The following is an 11770-nucleotide window of genomic DNA, read 5'->3' on the forward strand; positions in this document are numbered from 1 at the left end:
GATTATTTATGATTATAACATCTACAGCAACAATAGTAAATGAAGGACAACAAGTTTGAAGAGAGAGGCAGATATTGAAATTCTTACCTATATATTTGAAAAGTCTGCACTTTCTTGTTTTTTTCCTATATGTGTTTTTATATTTCTGTTATTTTGGCCTTGCTTTAATGTTGTCGAGCTTTTTACATACAAAACAAGTACTCTTCTTATAACATTCTTTTAACAAAGATATACTGTATCTTTTATTTCATGAGTCATTGTTTCAGCAATTCACCTTGATTAAATGTGTGTTTATTCCTTACCACAACCATGTTTTTGTTTTTGTTTTTTTGAATGATCATTCGCAATATGTGCCTTATTAAAAATACACCTGGTGCAAATGAGAATGAAATCATGAAATATATATATATAATATATATATATATATATATATATATCTTTCAGCCTGTAGTCACTTATATAATCTTTTTATTAAAATTAAGTTAAAAACAATAACAACATGAAATGACCCAAGTTTGAATATGAATTCTACAGAAGAGATATTTGTTGTTGAGTGACTTAACATTTAAAAACTTTGACTTTGTATTTTGACCTCATGTGAACTTTGACCTCCATGAAAGTCAATAGGCCTCCAGTACTTGCAATAGAATTGAATGTCAAATTTCAGTTACTGTATCCTATGCCACTAAAAGCATATGAACATGGATTTATGCACATACCTACCCTGACACATATAAATACATACATATGCCAGTGTGACTGCACAGGTCCCATGCCTTAGATAAGGAACCATAAAATGGTATTAAATGCCACATGTATGCTAAAATTATATTCTTCCAAAGGATCAGTGTCACAAAGCAGCTGTACTTAAGTAGTTAACTGATGGGGCCCATCAAAAAAATTGGTTATAAAATTGATACTGAAGGCCTAAGTACTATTGAAGGCAATCGATCTTTTACGTTATTACCAAATGAATGTGTTGCAAAAACTTTAATGTTGTTTACACATATGTATACATACATTATTGCATTCAGCTTTGTCCATGCAAGAATGTTACATTATAGCAAAACCTATAATGTTATGACAAAATAAAGAAAAGTATTTCTTTTTAGTATCCAATACTGGGCATTATATACCACTGTAGGCAACTTCTTTAGTAGGTAGTTTAGCAGCTTGTATGCTATTTAGTATCTGCCTGGAATATATGCTTTTAAGGATACAAGATTTTTTCTGGAATGAAATGACCATATTTCCATGATATATAATTTACAAAAGACCTTACACATATATATATCAGGCTCAGACAATTCCCGTTTGTTAAAAATATGTATATTATTCATCATTTCATATAGATTTTTGTGACATTCCGAAATTATCGTTATTGTCTTAGAGGCACAAATTGAATAATGAAATCTTTCAGAGACTGTTAGTATCACCAAGAGATTTCTTGGTTTCACTGTTCCCAGTCTCTTTAAACCATCACCTGATTAAGCATGAGCTAGGAGAGATTTGTGACTGCTTCCTGTCAATAGTCTGTAAATGTGATGCAATTGAAATACATAATTTACATGTAACTGGTAGCACAGTATATACATATATATATATATATATACCAACAATGATTCACAAGGATATGGGGTATTAAAGACTGCAGTTGATAGTATTTCACTATTTCACAAACAAAATTATTTTCCTTGAATAAATAAATATCAGATTCATTCAGATAATGAATCAGGTTGACTGTTCCAGATCCAGGCCTCAAAATTCGGGCAATTTACTGGCTGTTAAATGCCTGTGGATTTTGCTGTTTGCCAGTAGAAAAAAACAAAAAAAGCACTGGCAATTTTCTGCCAGTGGACATTGAGAAGTTAAACATGTGGTACAGTAAGTCGGTTAACTATCTTCAGACAAAGAATTAGCATAATATTCATACCTACAGTAACATAAGCCCTGTTATTACTGACGATTATCAGTAAATATTATTGGGACTACTCTCAACAGCCTGTACAGTAAACTTTATTGCCAGTGTGTTGTAGTAAGGAAAATGCCAGTGAAGACTTTTTGAAGGCATTTAGCCAGTAGATTTCTTTTTTCAGTAGCAGCATTTGGTTATAGCATTTGAAGGGGCTAACATTGTGAAATTTAGACCTGCATATTTTCTTGACCAGCTACTGCTTGTGCAATTTTAATGTCATAATCAATGCTGGCTCAAGTCACTAAATCTGGAAGTGTAGTGGCTTAATAGACAAACAGGTCAAATTGTATCTCAATATGAGATAACTTAGGCCGACTCCAGTGAGGAAGAAATACCACCGGTGATAGAGTTGACCTTAAAACTACTCATTACAACTCCGATGGATATTATATGCAAACAAGCCGAGACCTTGGACATTTGCCACTCTGCTAGCTGTATAGTGTTGTTACTTACTGCTTCTAAGTATAGATTTCTGTTTTGGAAATGAACAGTTTCTTAAGGTGCAAAATGTCTGTTGTGGCACTGATGCAAGAAGGAGACAAAATTGTTGTCATTATTTTGTGCTCAGATATTTTGCAATAAAAGACACACAAAGGCTACATACAGTACATTAAAATTGATCAATGTTGACAATATTATTTAGGTATTCCCAACATTTTAAGTCCAAGCAAGGACATGGAAAAATGTCGACTGACATATTTATTCAAAATATGAAACTTAATTTGCATGAATTTTGTCAAAACCACCATTAATGGCCTAATTGTGACTTCCCCAGGAAACAAAACCAAAAGTATGATACAAAATGCAGTCCTATCATTGTGACGATGGACTTCTTCAGCAATTGTGGGCACTGTGGCCTGTCATATCAGTCCTAACAGTGCTCTAGATATGGCCCTGGATCCTAATGCGCATGATCTATCCTGTTTTCAGATCTCCATATCCAAAACCATAAGTTTATAAAGCGCATTCACGATCGATAAAATAAATCTTCGAATGTGCTGTAAAACAGTAAGAAGATAAAAAATACACACCAAAAGCCCTAAATAGACAATGTGAGAAAGGAAGTATGCCAGAACCTTTCGGACAGGTGTGATTTAAGCTAACGTTTTAAAAGAATCCACAGATCGAGATTGTTGAATATCATGAAGTAAATCTCTCCACCATTTTGGGCCCATAACACTAAAAGGCCGTGCAGCAAAAGTCTTAAGTCTTGTAAAAGGAATTAATAGTCTTTGAATGATATATATAATATGATTTCATGTCCTGGTTACTTCTTGACAATTCCATAAAGAGATCTTGCAGATAGTGAGGTATTCTTTTGTACATGGTACTTTTGATTCAATTTTGAGTAATATATCCCTGTAATAATAAAGTGGTGGTTTTAGCCTTAATTTCTCACATGGCATACGTCTAAAAATGATGTCAGTTCTCTTTCCAGCTCTTTAATAGAAACTTTCCTGATCTATTGGACAAGAGGATATTAAGGCTATTGTTATTTAGATAACAACGAACACACCATGCCTTATCTACATCAGAATTGGAAATTCACCTCTCACAGATCACCCCTACATCAAACCTAACGTTCAAGATGTAGTCCCAAATCGGTTTATCCTTGTTTTTAATTGATCTAGCATTGATCAGACAAATTTTCAAATTTTCCATGTGTAGTTGAATCTCTGTGTCAACATGATATTTGATGTTAATTAGGTTATTCCAGTCTACTTTCCTTGGATTTTGCTCTCATTATATTTGATAAATTGTATATTGCTGTAATGAATCTCAATCTATGTGCTGGTTGTGAAAATATGTATAAAAACTTGGATACAAATTCATACAATTCTACTGCAATCAATGCTTAAACTTAGTTCAGCGGACATGATTGCAACACCTCAAGGAAGCTTTCTGATTGGTTGATGACCAGACATGTGTAAAGTTGCCAATAACGATGGAAACATTAACTAGCTATAAGCATTTTCTTAGCTTTCCACTTCAACAAGTGACCACTCTCATGTAAACATTTGCTAGATATTTAAGATGTCTGGGGGTCGCCTCTTTATGCTCAAGTAATGTAATAGCATTGCTTAGATATGAAGTCATTTTCCCTTTGTTTTTCAGCTGAAAGTGAAACTTACTGTTACTAGAATGACTAATATTACCTCTGCTTAAAACCTTTCTCACAATTGAACAACAATTGCCATTGCCGCTTTTTTTCAAAGAAAACACAAGTATTTTATGAAGGCTGAACTGAATAAAAAAAAAATCAACAATAGCTTCGATTCTGTCACACCATTCACACCATGTTATGTCATGTTAAGTCTACTTGAAGCCCTGAATATTTAACAGTATGAGATTTTAGTTAGCTGTTCCTTTGTCAACATGGTTGCATTGATGTCACCTTGAAGACCTCAAGAAAACCTCTTAAAGATGGCAACTACAACTTCCAAAACAAGTTGCAAGCATAAACTAACTTCTGAAAAATACCCTTAGTACCAGAAAATTCACTAAACAACAATACAATGTATTAACTTTAATCCCTCCATGTCTTGAACGTTAATATGCAATATGAATATGCAAAGCCATATGACACTTTGTGTAAAGCCATATGATCAATTCACTATACTTTTAAGTAGGTACTCTATGAAAAGAAATTAGCCTTGTACCATTGGTACAGTAGCACAAACATTATAAGTGATCCTGTGTTCATATTTGGGTCTTAAAACTCTTTACAAATTGAAAGTTGTTTGGTTGTTTACAATTTAAGATGTTTTTTGGGTTCATATCCAAACCTTTTGGTGATAAACATTCTCCCAACCACCCCTCCCCTCCCCCAAGAATGGCATCCCTCCACAAAATTCCCCAAAACATCCACATACACAAATAGAATGAAACTAACCAAAATAACATTCTATAAGACATTTCCTCAATTAAGTAAAATAATCCACCACTTCTACAAGAACCTGCTACAGTGTGGCCAATTTTATAGCTCTGCAGTTTCAGCCAAATGTGCACAACCCACAGAAATTAAGCACGCCTCTATGCCAACTGTGCTGTGGTCAAATGGATAAAGATGGTGGCATTAGAAGCAATGAAATCTATCATCTGGCCAGCCAAAGTAAAGACGGTTTTCATACAGAAATCCTTGACATTCTATCAGAAATGATCTTCCAATATTTAGTAGCTGAAAATATAGTACTATTTTGGCTTGGAAAAAAATTAATATAGGCTTATACTAGACTGTAGATAATTTATGTCAAGCTATTTGTAGCATTCAATTCACCTTACCATCAAAAGTTAGGTTTGGCCTAACATTTGTTGCTGATGGCAAAACAAAAAATTTCATATGAAAGTAAATTTCGAATTTCTGAAATGTAGCCTGAACACCTTGGCCTACATTGTAAGGCTATGCCAGACTGAGGCTAGCCTAAGTAACATTATGCCAAACAACTGTTTAGGCATAGGTCTAACTAAGGACTAGTTGTACGTCTGCCCCCCCCCCCCTTGTTTTTCTTTTGCCTAGTTCATGGTGATATAATAGTAACTAAGGCCTAGCCCTGTTACAACCGGAACGTATTGTGCTACTGTACTGCTACCTGTTTTTAGTCCTAGTCTTTGCCCTAGCCTAAGTTAGGATAAATTGACATGATAGGCTAAGTTAGGCGTATCGTTGGGTAAGTTCTAGGCCTAGACTGCTAACAAAATCCAGTTACGCCTACCTCTTGTTTGACTAATGACATAACAATATCTTTCAACATCGACATGTTAAGTTCTTCAATGGGCATCGATAAATCTTGTCGTACAAATCCGATTTGTATCCCAAATGTCAAACAGCCAGATAGGCTACCGATAGACAGTTGCGGCGTAGCCGGTTGACCAACTTGAGGTTGAGGCTGAGGAGCTTCTTCCATTTTCGGGCCAAATATGTCCGTATATAACGTCCCCCTCACGTAAATGTTCTGGCTAAAAGAATGAGGACTGACCGGTTGGCAAAGCTGAATGTCTGTTACGATGTCATTGTGATGTTTATTCGAAAAACCTCCTGAAATCTGAAAGGTTTTCGCAGAATTCACCTCCAGCCTAAGTATGAGTGTGTACGTTAAGGTATTGGTATGCGCAACTGAACCGACTACACATATAATCTAACCTACATACTAGGGACTACGCACAATATAGACTACATGACTGAGGTAGTCGGCCGTAGGTCATGTCGAAAAAGTAAACATGGCGGCAGGTAGGTCATATGACCTTAAAATACCTCGGTTCAGGTCAACCACCTGCCAAATGTAACAAGTTAACATGTCATTTCTTGTAGAATGTACTTATAATTTATAAATAATACACATGGCAGTTTTGTAACATTAGTCTGCAGGCCGAAATATATCGGGCGTTTCCTTAATCACGCCAGTGTGCGCTCCTGATGTGATATAGTGGATTCATGCCTAGCTCTGACGAAATTTCATTGTAAGTATGCCTACACAACTTTTTGAGTAATGACCCAAAGAGACTATAATGTGAAGTGAATTGTAATTTGCAGCATATTTTAGAATTCTTGAATTTTTTAACATGAAGATCGAGCAGCCCAGAAGTTATGAAGACCAAGCAAATACTCCGCCGAAGAAGACTCCAAAACTGCGATGGTAGCCTTCATAATTATGACCAAGTTCAGGTTGAGGGGAACCAAAACTCACCTCAGACTCCCGACAGAATGGACTCTCTATGAATTACTAGTATACCAACAAATCCATTATGTGGGATTTTTGACAAAATGTCACTTATCATTTCATTTTTCAGTGTAATTCTCATGCTCATCCCCCAACCACATCATCGGTCGTGGAGATGCATATTTCACTTCGGGTGGTACGTCCCTGACCCCTTTTCAACCACATTCAAAAGTTCAAAATAGGCCTATTTGATAGCACAACATTGAGTTTAGAACTAGTTATAGATCTAATTTATAGTATAAACTTTCAATTTTTCTCTGGGTAGGTCCCCAGATCCCCTCATGGGAGCCGGCCTCAACTTGACCCAAGGGGCCACATCCACTCCATTATAAAATCCTGGATCCACTCAGGCTTTCATAAAGGTTCAGGGTCCATTTAACCAAATCAGTCTGGGAAATTAAGAATTTGTCTCCCCCTCCGCCGTTGTGAATTTGTACACTGATCGACATCATATCCCGGCTTATAAGCCATATATATAGAGATAAACCACATTATAATGTGGTTTATCTCTATATATGGTAATCTATAGTATACAGAGAACATCCACTATTTACACAAGCCATTGTAGAAAACTACAGGGCCTGCTTTACAATAAGCGGCAATTATGCAAAGGGGTTGTTGAGTTTTTTATTGAGATCGCTGCGCTTATCGCACAACAAACCTCTCCTGCTATACTTCGTCCAAAGTTGATATGCAATTGTAAAGGGTTACGCGATACAATCAATAGTAGTCCTTCCTCACGGAGTAGTTACCGTACCATCATTTCTACCACCGAACCTTTCAATTAGTGAAAGATTTATCGAAAATTCGATAGAACGTTTAAACATTGCAAGTCGCTCTTCTCGCCTTAATTTATCTTTCTACTGTGGTTACCTCGTATGCGAGATGTATACCAAAATGTATAACTTTTCTGTAAATCAGTGAAAGATAAATGAAAATTGATAACTCGTTAAATAGATTATGAGCACGTTAAGGCCTTTATTCAAGTTCCGTCACGGAAGATGGTGTTTGAAGGACGGTCCAGGGGAAAGGCATTTTCCACCACCGTTTACGAAGTCTATGCAGTGACGTAGTAACAAGCAACCTGGTCGCGGTGCAGCAAGAGAAATGGGCCCCAAATGATGATAGTCCACTGACCCCAAGCCCAAGCATGGTTTGGGCCGAGGTGGATTTTTCTTCTTTTTTTTTGATAGTTGGCATCTCTATAGATGCCCAAATAAACTTTCAAACTTTCTCTGTTGACTACAGGGTTTGGTTTGGTTTGGTTTGGTTTGAATTCCCACTTAAGTGGGTATCGGGAGGGAACTACATTTCGTAGTCCAAGAAATAATAAAGACTTGAGCAATTTTTAAGAAATATCCCAAACCTCTGGAATGCTTTTCTAGTAAAGTCTAAATTGATGATGATGTCGGCTCCTCGGTGCAGGCCTGTATAATGTTAATATTGTTTTATAAATTATAATAACACAACCAAAACATTTAACGTTTAACTTCAAACGAAAACAAAGCAAAAGTGGGTGACAATCTATACTATATTTATCACGACAAATTGGTGATATGTTGTTAAAATGTTATTTGAGGCAGCTATTTTTTTTATAATTTGTCGAATTATTTCTACATATCTGGTGGTTTGGTGGCTTTTTCCAATGATGCTGACCAGCAGAAAATAGCTAAAACATTTTTTGGTATTTGACCTTTGACCTATGATGCCACCAATCACACGGGCACGAGTTTACGGTCTCGGAGGAGTTCGCGAAACAAGTTTTTGCTCAATTTAGACCAGTTATACCTTTTTAAATAAACTGACCTTTGACCCTTACCCTAAATCTATCTTATTCTAAACTTTGCCTCATCATTCTTTACATAACTTGTGATTTAATGCCTTTCCCCAGCATGTTGGCATGCAGAAGATGGCTAAAAACCATTTTTTAGATATCTTGACATCTGAACTCTGACCTTTGACATATTCATGTATATTCATGTGTAGTCACAATTCATAATGTAATAAGGTTTCGCCTGGATGAACATTTTGTTCATGTTGGTATATCAGAATGAATGTCAGGTGTATATCCCATGAGTGTAGCGGTATAGAGGGCCGAGTTAGACTGAATATAGAGTGACAATATAGGAAAATGTCTAGCTGCAGTACTCTGCCTTGGCATGTGGTATAGCATTGAATTATTCTGCTCGAAAACATGGCCTGAAATATTGCTGGTCAATAGATTGATGGAAAAACAGGTGAAAGATGTAACATTGAGAGCAATATAAGCCTAATGTGTGAGTTAAGAATATTTAATGTCTCCCTCTCTCTCTCTTGTTTCTGAAAGAGGAACAGTTTACGGTTCCACCTTAACCTGGAGCTACATACATGTTATACATGCAAAATACACTTCGATTAAAAAAACACTGAATTGAACATTGAGATAAACACTGATATTGACATGGAAAAAATTGTTGGGCGGTTTGCCACCTATGATAGTGTCAACAGGTTCTTTCATTAACAATAAGATTGGCCACTTTGGTACTTTTTGTGTCGCTTAATAAATCAGGCAACATTTTTATGCAGATTATCATAATTAGATTTTCAAAACACAAATATTACTGGAAAAAACAATAAATATTGCACCATATTACATCTAGGGGCTTTATAAAATGCACCCTTAGACGTTTGCCCCCAGGAAATCCCGCCCCTGCTTCGAAATGTACATATTTCAAATATTTAACGTTTAGATTTACTAAAATTGTTACCGCTTCTAACTGACATGAAGAGGCAATGAGGTTCATTCTGCCCCCCCCCCCCCCAAGGCTTTGATTCATTGATTTATTGATTTATTAATTTGGAAAAGTGCTTAAGTGTACTAGTTTGTCTGCTTCAGAGCTCTGTCTTTACACGGTTCTGATCGACCATTTTTTAAGTGCGCCCTCACATAATAACGTTAAGGGCTACGGGTATGTGGCAGCTATGACGTATAATTAAACAGGTCCTTTGGTCTCTTTAGCTATGATTTTCAAGATATTCATCTTTAAAATATATGAAATTTTAATGAGAATCGTTTTGTTTGTAATCACTCAACCAATACATTTTCGTTTCATTTCATATGAAAAACAGAGCACCTTAGATGACAATCTACGACAACAACGTCTGCGCCAAGATTACGTTATGGGCTCCGAAATAAAAATTATTTAGAAACTTAGAAGTGCACTGACACTAGATGGCATGCTTATAAACTACTGTGCTATGTCGGATTCACTGAACACCTGTCAACCCCCCCCCCACCCCACCCCCATTCTCACCTTGGTACAGTTTATGGATGTCACCGAGACAACATGGACGTATCTTCCCTAATTTCTTAACAAATACATAATCTAGCCAGTTCAATAAACAAAATATTAGATATTTGAACTTGTTCTATACATCTAGAAATCTTCAAGTTTGCTTCTGTTTGGGTCCCTGAATTGATATGTCAATCATAGTTATAGTTTAACAAAAGGCACATCTGACAAGTGATTAGATGTAGACTCAAGAAAGACTTATCTATTAAACATCCGGGTGTAACTTGGAGCCTTTATCATTATTAATCAAATTGAAACTTAAACAAAAAACGGAACGTTCTTAAACTTTTCACACAAGTATAAAATCGTCTTGTTATCCAAGATGTCAACAACATCTGTGCACACATGATGGTATCATCAGTAAATTTAAAAAAAAAAACATGTTGGGTATCTGAACACATTCACTTTATCTTTCCTTACTTGAATCTTCCAAAATGAATAAAACATTATTAACTACTAATCTAATTGTAAGTAGCAGGCTCCCTTTATGAGATACAGTCGGATACGAGTCCCCTTGTCACCCCCTCCCCCTCCCTATGAATGACGCTCCTGAGATTTAGCCATACATCTATCTTATGGAGAGAAAGATCAAGTGAAATAAATGCAGGTACATGGCATTCCTCACCTTTTCACATAATGACCAAAATTAACCAGTTCATTGAAAAGCGGCGACGAGCGCTCAACATGTTCTTCTAGCGACATCCTTGGTCACCGTGGTCACTTACATATTATTACCTTAGCTCCCACCTATTTTTTCGGTTTTGTCCCAGTCAGTCTAATTTCATTTCATTACCTAACCTAGTATAAACAGGTATAAGTTATTAACATGAATAAAAGCGTACACTTAAATGTGTTTGTTTTTCGTGTAAAAAGTGCACGTTCCGTTTTGCGATTGGTTATTTGAGGTATAGTAGCATGGGCGTCAGCAGGTTTCAGAAAGTGAGGGGGACACTATACTATCAGAGCCGTATAAATATACGGCTCTGTATACTATCTAAGCGGAGCGCCACCATTGGTTGGCGCGTAGCGTACCAGAAAATTTTGGGTACATAAGACCCCCTAGATCGCAGGAGACGGCCTTCCTGAGTCGTTTTAAGTTACATCAGAACCAGATCTGTGAGGAGAAATTTTGTCTCACAAAACTAAATCCCGACAGAAAGTACTGGTAGAAAGATGCCGTTCTGACACCAAGGGAGACGAATTACACAGCGTCCATCTCAAACGAAATATTGAAAAAGTGGCGCCGTCACCTCCGGGATGAGTGGAGTGGTATATGTAATACATTCATGTAGGTGCGAGACGTCAGTTGTTATGTGCCCAGGCACTTTAATAATAATAATCAGAAAAAGGCACCGCGCGCAGAGCGTGTGTAGCGCCTAGCCGGCTCTCAATAATAAAGATCTACCATATCCGGCGAATACATGTAGCCTTAATTACTCAACCACTACACCCCTATTCGTCCGTCCAGTCCAAGGGACTGGAGGTAGTGATATGAACATAGTAACTCATCACCATCTACCTGTATGGCTTACCTAATCCCTTGGAACCCATACAAACAACATGTGTCCAAGATTCAATACACTTTCGAATGGTCTCCCCCCCCCCCCGAACGAATTAAATGGGCAGATTTAGGATATTGGGAGAATGGGAGATAAATGACGGTGCAAGTGATAGATAGCAGGGGCCCAGGGAGTCCAGATTTCTTGACCTTAAATAGAAAATCGCGCATATGCATGTGATTTTTT

The 11770-nt window shown here is 36.7% G+C and overlaps 1 protein-coding gene across 4 annotated transcripts in view; it reads right to left on the minus strand.

Annotated features, from left to right (window-relative positions):
- The window catches only part of LOC139971074 (serine/threonine-protein kinase D3-like), a 60861-nt gene extending 54716 nt beyond the window's left edge, over positions 1-6145 (minus strand). For 3 of the 4 annotated variants that reach the window (XM_071977251.1, XM_071977250.1, XM_071977249.1), the window contains exon 1: positions 5689-6144. In XM_071977251.1, coding sequence (XP_071833352.1) covers positions 5689-5880 — 192 coding nt within the window. In that variant the 5' untranslated portion in view covers positions 5881-6144. Of the gene's footprint in view, positions 1-5688 lie in introns of all 4 variants that reach the window. The other variant, XM_071977248.1, reaches the window with a different exon arrangement.
- Positions 6146-11770: the final 5625 nt, after the last annotated feature.

Source organism: Apostichopus japonicus, chromosome 8 (assembly GCF_037975245.1).
Source record: "Apostichopus japonicus isolate 1M-3 chromosome 8, ASM3797524v1, whole genome shotgun sequence".
In the NCBI taxonomy this organism is placed as follows: domain Eukaryota; kingdom Metazoa; phylum Echinodermata; class Holothuroidea; order Aspidochirotida; family Stichopodidae; genus Apostichopus; species Apostichopus japonicus.